General features: G+C 37.5%; 1 protein-coding gene across 4 annotated transcripts in view; it reads right to left on the bottom strand.

Annotated features, from left to right (window-relative positions):
* Lpp (LIM domain containing preferred translocation partner in lipoma) overlaps window positions 1–15,484 on the bottom strand; it is a 694,475-nt gene that overhangs the window by 179,475 nt on the left and 499,516 nt on the right. For all 4 annotated transcript variants that reach the window (XM_013019488.1, XM_013019487.1, XM_013019486.1 and 1 more), the window contains one exon: window positions 2,158–2,272. In XM_013019488.1, the coding sequence (XP_012874942.1) occupies window positions 2,158–2,272 (115 nt within the window). The remainder of the gene's footprint in view (window positions 1–2,157; window positions 2,273–15,484) is intronic.

Below are 15,484 nucleotides of genomic sequence, written 5' to 3'. Positions count from 1 at the left end.
CATTTAGGTATATCTAATTCCCTTTACAGTTACAGTCACAGAGAAAATGTTTGGGAAGTGTTTAATGAGTCACTGGTGATTCTGTTAACTAATCCTTTTCATCCTGACTTTTCGTTCTCAGCTACAGTTAAGAGTTGCCATTCACATCAAAGTCCCTTGTGTTTGGAGGCCAAGTTCTTATCTATAGCACAGTTCCCATGGCATTGGGAGCTACTCAAAATATGGTCTTTGTTTATCTTACCACCCTATGAAGAGACAAATGTAGAAACAGAGGAGTATTTACAAATTTAGTTTCCCAAAATTTGATTATATGCTACAAAAATATTACCATCCATCTAACTGAGTGGAGAACAGTCTTTAGAAAAAATTGAGAGGCTCTGGTAAAGGGGAAACAGCAAACATTAAAAGCAAATGCTTTGTGAAATTTTCTATCTTAAAGCCTTTATTCACATTGCTTCCCTCTATGTAATTGTCCTTCAAGAAGCTACTAAAAAAGTAGCCCTCTAGGCATCCATCTAAGAACTATTTGTCACTGTTTGCAGAAATACAGTCTGCATATTTAAAAACTATTACAAAATTTAAAAGAATGATTTTTTTTGTCTTAAATCTGATGATAAAAATTGGTCTCTCATTTTGGACTACTTTTGAACTTCATACTTTTAAATTTCTTTTCCTTGAAATTAATTTTGGGGAAATAAGAAGGAATAATAGAAAGGGGGAATATGATCAAAGTATGTGATATGTATGTATGGAAATATTATAATTAAATCCTAATTATTAGTCTAACTAATTTAGGCTAATAAAATTAATTTAAATAATATGTACTAATAAAATAATTTCTCCCAAAAAGAAATCATTTTAATTATGCTATAGAAATATGGGTCTTCAACAGACTGAGTAGAAAACAGTGTTAACAAAAAAAATGAGAATTTCTGGTTTAAAAGACCTTGATTCAAGTACTACCAAGTATTCTCTTTTTCTTTTTCTTTCTTTTAGTGTGTGTGTATGTGTGTGTGTGAGAGAGAGAGAGAGAGAGAGTGTGTGTGTGTGTGTATGTGCACACGCATGCATGTGCTGGTACTGAGACTTGGGTTAAGGGTTGGATGTTGTCCCTTTGCTTTTTTGCTCCAGGGTGAGACTATACCACTTGAGCCATAGCCCAACTTCCAGCTTTTTGGTAGTTAATCAGAGATTAAGAGTCTTAGCACAATCCTCCAAGCTCAACCTCTTCAGTAGCTAGAATTACAGGCATGAGCTACCAGCTGGCTGCCCATAAACTCATGTTATAAAGCATTCCTGATGTTCCTCATGGAGACTTTAAAATTTGGAATATTGGACCTTGGCCTTCAGACCCCTCTACCTTTTGGCTTGGGGCTTGAACTCAGGGCCTGGGTGCTGTCCCTGAGCTTCTTGGTGCTCAAGGCTAGCAATCTACCATTTGAGCCACTTGAACAACTTCCAGGTTTTTCTAAGTAGTTATTGGAGATAAGAATCCTATGGATTTTCTTGCCTAGACTGGCTTTGAATCATGGTCCTCAGATTTCAGCCTCCTGAGTAGCTAGGATTACAGGTGTGAGCCATTGGTGCACAGCTTACCTCTACCTCTATGTCTTTCTACCTCTCTCTGAAATATTACAACCTCCCTGATGAACTGTGTGCTCCTAAGCACCTCACGAAAGGCACATAATTCATACATTTAACAATCATGAACTAAAAGAATTAACTGTCCTGGAGAGGAAAAAAAAAGAAAAATTCAAAGAGATTATCTTTTCCTGAAAAGAACTGAGAATTCAGAGTTTAGATCATACCAGATTCTAGACTTCACAGAAATTTTCAGGTAGTGATCATTCTGAATGCATGCAGAAATCCTGGCTTGATCTAATGAAACCTAATGAATTGTCAGAAACATTTAAATTTGTATCTTAGGTAACCTCAACAACCACTGAGATTTTAGTACAAGCTGAGTAGATACTCCATTGATTTATGCTGGTCTTTTAGCATAAACCTCAAAACTTCTGTGATATGTGTGTGCAAATCATCTTTCATGCATCAGGACTCAAATGTTTCTTATTAGTGGAGTTGGAAATAGTCCTCATTACTAAGTACGCAAATAAGAATACAACATTAACTTCAGAAGTCAGCTCTAAAACCACTCACCGAAGTATTCATCAGAAGGTGGATTTTCCATGTCATACAGCATCTTTTTGGTCAGGTGCTCAAGTTCATCTTCAGGGCGGAATGATGGAGGCCCCATAGGCCCTGTGTGTCCACCCTGAAAGGCAAAATGTAATATCTCTTTAATTATAGTCTAGACATCAACAGAATGAGCTGTGCTTGTACAGGGGATAAAAAGGCAATGGGCTGATCCATTTGGAGATGAAGATTTTTACCAATTTTATGGATCTGAGCTTGGACACATCTCTTGATTCATTTGCCTTATCTACATGAGTCATTTGGCAATAGCAGTCATCTATTTTGTAAAGCAATAGCTAACCAGTCACTACATATCATTTGTATATTTATTTATTTACTTTTTTGTTATTATAAAGATGAAGTACAGAGGGATTACAATTACACAAGTAAGGTAATGAGTACATTTCCTTTTGTGCATTGTATATTAATTCATTTGTACATTTATTAGAAAGATGAACAAACCAACACTTTCCTTCTTAAAAATATGTTAGTGAAGAGGAATACCTTAGGGCATGTTAATAAAGACAAAGCAAATGTAGAGAGTGAATAATTAGGTATCAAAAGGGACTTTTCACATAGGCTGAGAAGAAAGTTTCCTGGAAAGAGATATTAGAGTAGAGAAGAAACATTCAGGTAGAAGGTACTCAAACTCAGGTGAAAAAAGTCGTATCGGAGTAACAACCAACATTTATATATTTCTATCCATACATAAAAGTTAAGATTAGAAATGAGACATTTTGGGGGGTCAAGGACTCTAGAAAATAAATTGCTTTTTGTTTCAGTTAACAGAGTTGAGTAGTGGTTTTAATTATATAGCTTTTTTTTTTAAACTGTAGCCATACAAACAGGCAAATGTCAAATAGGAATGATATATCAGTAGAATGGCACTGAGCTGGTGTTCAAATAGTGAGCAAAAGTATAATAATGTCAAGAGAATCAAAGGTCAAATACATGAAATAATCAACCATATAGGAAAAAAAGATGCAGGTATAAATTAGCCTTCCATTATGCACATAAACAGAATTTATTTTTCCTTTTCCTATGCTAAAACTGATCATTTCAATATCATCTCCAACTCCTTGAATCAAAGAGTTCCAGAAACAGAAACATTCATTTTAAAAGTTTGGAAATGCCAATGGTGATGGCCATTAACAATGGACAGAGATGTAGATTGAGAATGCTTCTGCCAGATGTTTATGCAAAGGAGTTGTATGTCCATTCTCTATTACCTTCAGTAGTCTGAGTTATTAGATGTGAAAATCCTAGAAAAAGTTATCAGCTCTACTAGCAGCAGTTACCACGACAACTCCAAAATGGGTATTACTTGTCTGTTGTCTAGGACATAAAATGCTTTCTCAGCATAGATAATGATGTTCACAGGTAGCTTTTTGACCTTTTCTTTAAATTTTCCATGTTTCCATTTCCTCAAATGTACATGGACTTGAACTACAAACATGCAGAAAGCTGAAAGGCTCAAGAAATCTTCATGTCAGTCATTAACATTACCCTAAGATTTTACTTCACTGTTCTAACATTTGTATTAGATATTAGAATCTATGCCAGGTGTCATACAAAATAGTTGTATGATCTCCAGAATTATTACATTGATATATTGATTGTGAGATTAAGTAAAACTGAAACCTAAAAATATCTGGACAAGATTAGTTACAGTAAAGTCAAGGCAAGGGATCATATTATACTCATTCATTTATCCTAAAAAACACTCCATGTTAAGCTGAAAGCATCTTCTGAACTGCAAACATTGCTTTGCCCTATTAAGAATAATTGGTGTGTAGGTTAGAAACTATTAAATCATGTACTTATCATTTTGTTTAGTAGTTTATCCACTCATTCTTAAAGGGTTTATTTTATACATCTTCTCCAAGAAGTTAGGAAGGGTCAGAGACATAATTAGGCACCATATTTGCATTTGGGAAGACTGGATTCAAATGGGAATTAGAAACTGAAATGAGGACTTTCAGAAAAGGAATGATCTAATCTGATTTGGAAAGTTCTCGCTGGAATGCAGGGTGAATGGGAGAGCTATGAGGCTGTAATGAGATGGAGATTTGTGGCCAAAGACAATAAAAGGCTATAATAGGAGCTAGCATCCTTACAACTGCAGATAGGGATTTAACTATGACACTCACTTGGACTTTAAAGTTAAACTTGTCAAACAGTTATAATTTCAATGTCTCTTCTGTCCAATGGACAAGTCAAAGCACTTCACAGTCTTATGAGAATTGGTAAGATAACATGTATCTCCTGTTATATTGATCATGAACTACTTTCAGACAATGGTTAGGAAGGGCCTGCTTTGAAGCCCCCAACCTGCATGTGAAGGTAGGCATTATCTGCTGTATGTTTCCTCCAGGCTCACAATAAAAGGAGAACTTAACCGAATATGTTGTCATGTGAATCCAAATTCTATGCCTTGTCCCAACTCAATAATACTTTCCAAAAGTATATAACAACGGTGCTAGCTGCTTTAATTAAGTCAGTAGCTATTAAGCAACAAGAGATAATTCCTCCTTCTAGACAAAGGGTGAACTCATAGGGAAAAGTACACTACTATATGTCTAAGAGTGATATGTACCTGATTCTCTTTGTATATAAAGAAAGGTAGCAAGGAGACTGAATCTATCCTCTGTAAATTGAAGCCAGAAATTCAAAGTCAGTCCTTCACACTTACATTTCATGATACTTAGACAAGAGAGTCCTATATAATATGCAATCCTGAGCCTGTAATATGGATGAAGAAACTATGACTCAAGAAGATAAGTGAGCAACTCTGTATGAAGGATAATAATGTATTAATGCAAAACAAAGAAATTGTGATATATATACACAAAGTCTTTTGGATTTCCTAAGGGGAAAAATGTATTTTTAAGTATAACTATCAATAATTAAAGGCAAACATTATATGATCCATATGTGACTTATCAAAGGACTCCAAAATTTGCTTAATATATTCTTCCTAAGAGATTGCCAAGTGCCAAGAACTATAAATATCAAGTTAAATACCAACTTTTAAATATCATTAGGAGTTTCTGCCTCTGATAACTTATAGTTCAGGGGAGAAAAGACATGAAAATAGACAATTACAAAATGGTATAAGCAGTAAGGTCCAAAAAACCATGCTCTGAGTTGAGATTGCTAGAAAGAGATGACTTTAATTTGAGGTCATAATTAGGTTTTCTTTGTCATTACATGTTTCTCGCTTGAGGGCCTGATGATGGTCAGGAAAGGGAAGGTTTTGTACCATGCAAAGTTTTTAGCCTCCTCATGGGTCTAAGGTCCTTGGTAAGGAAGGCAATAGTGAAGACTTATTTTCACAAGGGACATAGGCACAGCAAAATTCTACCCATTTCAGCAAGAACACCAGTACCAATAGTCATCATATTTCTATAACACTTCACAACAGTTGAAGTGTTTTACATTTTCTTACATAGGATATAAGTGCTTTGCATATTATCACATGCTTACAGAAGACCTGACTGTTTAGAACATCTTTTTGTCTGTTATGGGCTTGAATTCAGGGCTTGGGTGCTGTCCCTGAGCTCTTTTGCTCAATATTGGCACTCTATCACTTTGAGCCACAGCTCCACTTCTGGTGTTCTGGTGATTAACTAGAGATAAGAGTTTCATGGACTTTCCTGCCTGGCTTGGCACAGAATCGTGATCCTGAGATCTCAGCTTCCTGAGTAGCTAGGATTACAGGCATGAACCACCACAGCACCTGGATCAAACATCTTTTTTTTGTTGTTGTTGTTGTTATCATTAAGTAGTTGTATAAAGGGGTTACCATTCAACAAAGCAGCTATGACTACACACCTTTAATTTGCTTCTGTCTTTAACTGGCCCAAGAACTTTGGTCAAATCTTCCCCATTTCCTGGGCCTCAGTTCTTCATGTGTAAAATAATCTTTTTTTTTTTTTCAAAGATGGCCTTGATTCTACTCTATCATATTTTTTGTACTGCTACTATGCAGAGCTCATCATTACTGATCTTTGGTGTGCAATCAAAGATATCTATATTTACAGAGACTTTGTAGTCTATAAAAACAGACTCACATTGAGTAAGTGGAAACCTCATTATTACAGAGATTTCCACTTATAAGAGGAGGCAAACCACTTGTCAGCATCGTCTAGAAACATCCAGAACTCCATTCAGCACTCTTCATCTGAGTAAGCAGTGGACAGTTCACAGGGCTTCTGCAGCACATTGAACTTTCACTACACTTCAGTTATGAAATAAAAAATGTAGAAAGCCTGGGCGCAGGTGGCTCACGGCTCTAATCCTAGCTACACAGGAAGCTGAGATCTAAGGATTGTTGTTGGAAGCCAGCCTGGGCAGGAAAGTCCATGAGACTTCTTAATTCCAATTAATCAGCAAAAAAGTGGAGAGTGCTGGCCTTGACTGACAAAAGGACAAAACTCAGGCCCTAAGTTCAAGCTCCAAAACTGGTTCAAAAAAATGTAGAAAAGTTAACTATCCTCCCATCCCTCTTCCCTGGTTGAAAGGAAGAAAGACTCAATCATCCTTCTCTCAGGAAAACACCTTACTACCTAGAATCTCTGTCCTTAACATCCATTGCTAAGGAGCAATGTTATAAAAAGGATACCCAATGTCTGTCACCATGTCCTTCTCCAGTTACTCAGACAGAGACCTTATAGTGGGTCACTTTTCTCCCATGTTAAATAACTTGAATTTAGCACATATCTGAATTTTACAAGAAAAGTGTTACCCAGGCAGATAAAACATCAGGAAACAGCAGCCAAAATATTCAGAAAGATTACATGATAATGAATACTCTATCACTCTGGGTACCCGAGATGTTCATTTTTCTTGTCCATTTGTAATGATGTACACGAGGTTCCTTCTCTGAGAGGGAAAATGACTTCAATTATGTGTTCTTGAAAAAAAGAAACATTGAAATTATCTTCTTTTCAAAAGGTAGAATTAGCCCCATTTTAGAGCTGAAAGCCTGCCAGAAAAAAATATATATTTTTTGATATTTTCCTTCTGTTCCCCCTCCCCGTTTAGCTGTGTCAAGCTCACAGACAGCGATTTCCTGTGGTTGTTTCTACTTTCTGACTCTTACTGTGTATCATATGTCTACTCTTAAAAATGTCTCGCTGATTAAATGGAAGGAGTACTCATTTGGCCAAGGGCAGATGAGTTTTGCTGAATATCTATTATGTGTCATGTTAAAAAACAATGTGCCATGGAGCAATCAAGTTGTAAGAAGATGAAGATCTGCCTATTTTATTTAAAATGACAAAGCCACAAAGGTGCTTATATCAGTTGCATTTGAATAATACATGTTCTTGGTTCTTCTTAAGTTCAATTTCCTTTAAGAATCACTGGTAAAAGTATAGGGATAAAACCTTGGAACTTATGACAAGAAAAGGTGGTAGGGGCCTACGCCTGTAATCCTAGTTATTCAAGAGCTTGAGATATGAGAATTGCAGTTTAATGCCATTGCAGTCACGAAAATCCACTGGACTCTTATTCCCAATTAACCACAAAAAAAGCCAGAAATGAAGCTGTGATTCACGTGATAGGAGTACCAACCTTGAGGGGAAAGAAAACAAAGGAAGACCACTCAGAACCTGAGTTCAAGCCCTACTCCTAGCACACAATTTTTTTTTTTAAAAGAAAAGGTGGATCCTAGCTTTTAATCCAACCTTCAACTTTCAAAAGTTTGGTTTTTTTCCTTACAAACTCTTCTTTTTCATCTTCCCTTGTTCATGTCACACACTGATGGCTCTAAGTCACCAAAGGTGGAATCATAACCAAAGACTGATGCAACTGCATTTCAGCAAAGTGTTGCTGATAATAAGACTGTAGCCAGGAGAAAGGACTGGGTGTCCACTGAGCAGGTCATGCTATTTTGCATAGCAAGGTTTCATGTTGCTCTTGTCAAGCTTAGAGAAAGTGACCTCTCCCAGATAGCTGTCAGAGTTCCTGTCTGTTGAAAGCCTCAAGAGTATCTGAGCTTGGAGCATGCTATCTTCATATCTACCATGCCATTTAAGTTCCTCTAGGATTTGCTTTTCTATTACTGATTTTTATCATATATAATTTCTCATTCATCTGAAGGAGCATTGTAAAATATTAAAGCTAACCTAAATGACAGCTTTACTTATTAGGAGAGATTGCTGTATTAGCAAGTGATGTAATTACTCTGAGTACTTTGAACTATCAATCTTGTATTGTATAGTGAAATGTATGCTTTTCTGGTCCTCCAAATCAATGACCTTTCTACATCCCAACTTGTGCCACCAAAACAGAAACAGTGATATGAGGCCTGTATTTGCCTGTTTGAGAACAGAGTAGTTTCCCTTGTGTCTTTCTTCCTCCATGAGCCTGGGGCAGACAAGACAAGAAGTACTGCTGCTAACCTGACTGATCGACCCCAGGCAGAAAAGCCAGAAGGAGCAGCCCCATATCCTCAGCATTAGGGAAGGTCAGGAAGCAAGCACTTCACTGCTTGCTTTCTACACCCCTGTGCTGGAGGTCCTTAAACTAGTATCTTTGTTGGGTAGGAAGCTCTTATCTATCTAAATTTGTATATAGGATGCTAAAAGAAGGCATTCTCATAATACATAGCCTCTTGCCCAATGATTACTTGTTATCCATGTTATGTATAAGAGAATTGACAGGATCAAAGGCAGGAGAGTTACAAGGCACTGTTTCTATTGGTTGACTTCATTTCAACAAGACTGATGACATACAAGTTCAATGAATGGGAAGAACTGTTTCTCACAATGGTTTTCAATTAAAATCTTGGCTTAGTCAAGGCTGTGCTTCGCTAGTACCTGGCAGTGACTTTCCCTGGGAAGGTGTTTCATCTCTACTTGATTACAGTACAAAGGTTTGTTCTACTCCATGTAGGGAAGAGGAGTTTTTCATGATAACATAGAAAAGAAACCCAACTGGGTAGTGCCCTTTTCATAAAAGGATATCGAGAAAAGACCATAACATTTCTCTTACTGAGGCTTCAGCCCTTCCTATGGTTCACATTCCTTGTCTGAGCAAAATAGAGTCCCCTAGCCCTTTGTTGTTAAATGTTTTGCTTGTTCCATGATACTCATGTGCCTATTGTAATGTTAAGAAACAGGAATATAAGCCAGGGGCAGGGGCTTACACCTGCAATCCTAGCTACCCAGGAAGCTGAGACTGAGAGGAGAGAGGTTGGAAACAGCCTAGGCAGAAAAGTCTGTGAGACTCCATTTCCAAAATATCTAGCAAAGAGCTGTCGTGGAGGCATGGCTCAACTGGCAGAGTGTCAGTCAAGCAACAGGGTGCGCCCAGCCCTAAGTGAAAACTCCTGTAGCAGGAAAAAAAGCAAAAAACAAAACATGAATATACTAAAGTGGTACATGTGACCATTACCAATATATAAAAATATATTGCCTATGTATAGGGGGAATACCATAAAACATACACTAGCTGAACATATCAAAATGTTTGTGAGGCTTATATCAGGATAATGAGATTATGAGCATTTTTGTCTTTATAAGTTTAAAATTGCATGGAACAGTAACAAAGACAAAATAGCTTTCAGGAAATAAAAAGCAGGTTATCTCTCCCCTTACCCCTTGCCTCTCTCTGTCTCTCTGTCTGTCTCTTTCTCTCTCTCTCTCCCTCCCTCTCTCTCCCTATTTATCTATTGTGTGTGTGGGGGGGAATACATGTGTGGTGGTTCTGGGGCTTGAACTCAGAAAGTTGTGTGCTCTTACTGGCTTTTTCACTCAAAGCTGACACTTTAACAACTTGAGATAAAATACCACTTCTGCTTTTTTGCTTGCCAACCAGAGAGAAGAGTCTCAAGGTTTTGTCTTCCCAGGCTGGCTCAGAACCCATAACCAGATTTCAGCCTCTTGAGTAACTAGGATTTTAGAGGTCAGCCACTGGATCCTAACCAGCATGCTTTTAAAAACATGTGTTTCAAGAATTTTCTTTTGTTTTTCCTATATGGATTAAAGGAAGAATGGAAAGACCAAGGTGTGGAATAGTTTAAAAATATAGCTGGGCATTGATGGCTCATGACTGTAATCCTAGCTACTCAGGAGGTTGAGATCTGAGGACTGTGGTTCAAAGTCAACCAGGGGAGGAAAGTCCATGAGACTCATCTCCAATTAACCATTAAAAAGCCAGAAGTGGAGCTGTGGCTCAAGTAGTAGAGTGCTAGCCTTGAGTAAAAAAAAAAAAAAAACCAGCAATAGCACCTAGGCCCTGAGTTCAAGCTCAGGACTGGCTGGCATTAAAAAATTTTAAAAACAAAAAATAAAGAACAAAAAACCCCGAAGCCACCTAGATTTTCAATTTTATAAGTGCAGAAACACTTTCTTACTGTACAAGCTGTTTCTATCTAGTGGGATTGACAGATGCCTGAACGTGACACAAGACACTGAAATAACATGCAAATCAGTTTTCAGTTTTAATATGCAAATATGGTTGGCACATCACTTTCCATGGTTGAGGTAAATTTCTGTTTTTGAGTTTTTCATGGGAAACGCAAACCAGCAAACAAATGGTTAACTCCTCATATTTTTTTTTACTAACAGAGGAGGTTTTCATTTGAGTCACAGAGGTTCTTGCTCAGGGATTCAAGGCACCTGTGATGCAAAGAAAGGTCATGTGTTTTGTTCAGTTAACAATGCCGCCTTCTGCAAACAAGTCCACCACACTGATCACACTGGGTTTCTGGGTCTTAGCAAGGATGGAGAAGCAGGCAAAGAGCTTTCATGAAAGCATTTTTTGATATTGTTGTTGTCTGTGAAAATCAAAGTAGCTCAAGATGGGGAAGACATTCTTCTAACTAGGAGCAAAATGAGGAAGTAGCCAAAGGTCTTTGTTTCCTAGATAGGCAGCATAGGAAACTACAACCTTCCTATAAATCTCCCTTCTCCTCATTTCTCTTTTCTTTTGTATAAAGAAATAGAGTCAGTGGTTAGGTGACTATGTGAATGATTTAACTAAAATCACACCCATACAAAGTGACAGAGTCAGGAGTTAAGCACTAGTAATTGAGTATAAAAGCACTCATCAAAATAAGGGAGATGCATGCCAGACGTAGTGGCTCATACCTATAATTCTAGTTACTCAGGAAGCAGTTAGGAGAGGTCAGCTCAGGTAAAACGTTAGTATGAGACCCTCATTTGTTGTATAAACAAATATGCTGGGTCTAGATAGTTACACTGAGACATAAGGGAGAAGTTCAAGATCTGAGGCTGGTCCCAGCAAAATGCAAGGAGAACCTATCCAGAAAATGAAGGAAAATGAGAAAACAAGAGCAGGAGATGTGGCTAACTTGATCATGTTTGTCTAGCAAGTGAAAGGCCAAGTTCAAACTCCAATATAGTAAGATGCATTTAGCAAAGGGAATTTCAACCCTGTCAAGAATTGAAGTCATGAGAGAAACGAAAAGAGCCAAGAGCACAGGCTGAAGGTTAATCATAATTCATATGGTCTCAATGCTTAAGAATTAGGTTTTCATTAATTGTGTTCAAAGTCTACCTCCATGGTTACCAATTGTGATCCAGGACAAAGTGTTTTCTTTTGTTGTTGTTTGTTTGTTTATTTTTTTACTATTAGTTGCTTCAAACCTCAAGAGAGATGAGTAGAATTCATGTTATGTGGGATGCAAAGTTTCCCATGGACATCATTCACTTCATGTACAGATTTAGAAAGAAACTATGCTTAAAGATGCTCTGTGATTATATGAGCATATCATCAGATGATATGGATTGAGAGGGGAGGCGTAATAGTGGGCTGGAATATACCACAAACATGCCAAGAAAATAAGAAAGGGTTGAATTAGGCCTCAATGGAAGGGTGGAATTCAGAAGCACTGAAGCAACATTCTACTTTGTTATAAGATTAAAAATTCTTGCTTTCTTTGCTCCTTAATAATGAACATGAAACTCCAGTATAGCATTCACAAACAACAGATTATTTGTGGCATAAAACTTCGCAAAGCACAAGATGGAATTATTTTTTTTTCTTTTCCTCCCTCTCTCCCCTTTCCCTTTCCTTCCCTTCCCCTTTTTCCTTCCCTTCTCTTCCACCCCTCTCCTCACATTCCTTATTCCCCTCTTCTCCCTTCCCTCATTTCTCTTCTCTTCTGTATAAAGAAAGAGTCAGTGGTTAGTTAGGTGACTATATGAGTGATTTAGCTAAAATCACACCCAGACAAAGTGGCAGAGTCAGGAGTTAAACATTAGTCTTCTAATGCAAGCTCAGTGTTTTTCCACTAATTCACAGCCGTCTCTTTATATTCATTTAGAAATATGAAACTTACATGATCTATCATAAAGGTTAATCAAGACAGTCAACCTCACTGATTAAAGCATGATGCTAATTATACCAGAGGTTGGAGACTAATGTGGCTCCTTTTCACTTTCAGAAACATTGATTGTGGTGTAATGGAGAAAGTGTGGCTTGGAAGGCAGAGCAAGGAGGTTAAGAGGCAAGCTATACCACTTATTTTGTGTAACATTTCACAAGTTTTTTTGGGGGGGGGCTTATGCTAGCATTAGCTTCTTTATCTGTATATGCCATTGAAAGCAGGTAGGGGAGAGGGATCACAGCCCCATTCAAGAGTCATTATGGCAACACTTCAGATGACATGTGACATGTGCTCATATTTAACAGTGGCTCTTGATTATGTGTGTTAAATGCTCGCACACAATCTGTCAAGTCTGAGCTATGGATGTCTTTCAAATGTGGCAGGAAGGTGAATGACAAAGAATACGAATGACTTATAGTGTCATTCATGAGCACTGAAGCAGTGAGGAAAAAAAATCAAATTTGGATCCTGAATCTACAAATGAGTAATACTAATTACTCCAATTAATCATAATATAATTAAAATAATACAATAGGCCTTCTGAAGGGATTTCTTGCTCCTATTCATGAATTTTGAGAGGTAGAAGTATGTATTTGTTTCATTTCTGTTGTTGGTTTATAATTTGAAAAACAGAAAATAATTCAGCCATCAATGTACTAGACAGTTTTCATTAAATAGCTCATTTAATCACCTGAGGAACTTTATTAGGTACTTAGTATCCTGATTTTACAAGGGAGAGAACTGAAATTTGAATATGACCCTGATAATAAGTGAGGAGCTGAGATCGAAACCCAGGTGTTAACTCCACAATTTGATGTCTGGCTTCACCTAAAGTGTCTCAGGCAATTAAACCATCCGAAGTGTTTTCTATGGGAATTCACATCTATTTATTTTCAGGAAATTTAATCATATATTTCAAGGTATTATCAACATAAATTTTCTTAAGGGGGCAATATCCCTTTATATATATGTGTGTATATATATATATAAAATATATTATCAATTTTCTGTGTGCACATAGGTGGCAAGAATATAAGGAGCTCTCCAGGTAATTCTCATGCAGATAGTATGAGCACACAACTTTGAGACATGCCATTTCTGATGTCTTCATTAATGATTAAGAAAAAAGTAGAACAGCTCTTCAAAAGACTATTTCTTTCCCAGATGTTGCTGGTCCTCTCTAATCTTAGCTACTCAGGAGGCTGAGACCTAGAGAATCATGGTTCAAAGTTAGGAAGGAAGGCCCATGAAACTCCATTTGTAAAACTACTAGCCAAAGATAAAAGTATGGTTCAAGTGGTAAAGTGCCAGCTCACTATGCAAGCCAAGCAAGTGTAAGGTCCTGAATTCATATCTTAGTATCACCAAAACAAAACCTCCTCCACCTATACCAATACTTTCATCAATCCCAGACACAACTTGGAGGGTTAATGGTAAATATTAGTATAATAATAAAAAGTACTATCTCTGCAGGTGGGTAACAGGATGAACATGTAAAGAACACTGGTATGCTTTCATATAAAGAAACTAAAGAAAGACCCAGGCACTGGTGACTCACACCTGTAATCCTAGCTACTCAGGAGGCTGAGATCTGAGGAGCATGGTTCAAAGCCAGCCTGGGGAGGAAAGTCCCTGTGAGACTCTTCTGGAAGTGGAGCTGTGGCTCAAAGTGGTAGAGTGCTAGCCTTGAGACAAAGAGCTCAGAAACAGCAATCAGGCCCGAATTAAAGTGCCACAACTGACAAAACAAATCAAAACAAACAAACAAACAAAAACTAAAGGAAGGAAAAAAGAAAATAGAGTTCCATTTCCTAAATATCAAGTATTTCTGCTGAGTTTTAGCCTAACCATAAATAAAATATGAACAGAAATTTCTATTCTATAAGAACTTAGATATCTCTACCATGTGGAAGCAATTCTAGATCCTTCCTAACTCTAGATTTCAGAAATAGAAAATATACTAAAAATCATGTGTTAAATGGATCCATATATTTCTAAGGAGAAAGCTGAAAGTCAAACTTCCAGTTTGTTGGAGGTTGTCTAGAAAATGAGGAGGTTAAAGCAAAAAGAAAACTCAGATCAAGAGAGCAGATCTCATTCAAAACTAGTTTATCCTTCTTTCCACAGGAAAATTTCACTCCAAATAGTGACTTGTACTTGGTGCTCTGAAAAATATGCTTGGTCTTGGCCAAAAAAAAAAAAAAAACCCAAAAACCAAAAAACACATTTTTTTGAGAACCCAAATCTACATTTATGCAGCATTCTGAGAACCAGAGATGGAAGTTGCTATAAAGTGAAAATCATTGCTGTTATTTTTGGTATGTGTACACAGACTGACAACAGCTGGTACAAACAGATGTGGTCCACAGAGAAGGCTGTCAGGCTGAGCTGGTGCCATCCCTGCACAAATTTCCTTTTCCTCGACTAACACAGGGTGTCTCGCCTCCATCTACCCAGCTCCCCTGGGCTGCTTGTTCTTCCAGCTGAGTTCAAAGCCCTAACCCAGTTGGCAGCATTGATGCCTGCTCTCTTCCTTTTGTTTCAGTTGCGTTTCCCAATGATTTGCCTTTCAAAGAAAAATACCTCTGTTTTATGGAAAGATTTCTTCCTCTGAGTCCTTGTACAGTCGTGATCTGGGGGTTATAATATCTATAGAGTCACTGTGTGTGTGTGTGTGTGTGTGTGTATGTGTGTGTGTGTGTGTGTGTGTGTATGTGTGTGTGTGTGTGTGTGTGTGTGTGTGTGTGCGCTCTATTGACTTTAATTTTTGAAGTTAATGAAATAGTACTTTGCTCCCTTACTGCGCAGGCAAGGAAATTGAGAAAAAGTGAAGCTAAATAATTTGGTATTATTAATTTGGTATCAGTGTCCAAACCATACTGATTCTGGAAAACCACTTCTTATCATCAAATAGCAGGAGATTAAAGCCAG

This window comes from Dipodomys ordii, unplaced genomic scaffold (genome assembly GCF_000151885.1).
Source record: "Dipodomys ordii isolate 6190 unplaced genomic scaffold, Dord_2.0 Scaffold45, whole genome shotgun sequence".
NCBI classification, from domain to species: Eukaryota; Metazoa; Chordata; class Mammalia; order Rodentia; family Heteromyidae; genus Dipodomys; species Dipodomys ordii.
The sequence above is the reverse complement of the archived record's forward strand: the minus strand, read 5'-3'. Positions and strand labels throughout refer to the sequence as shown.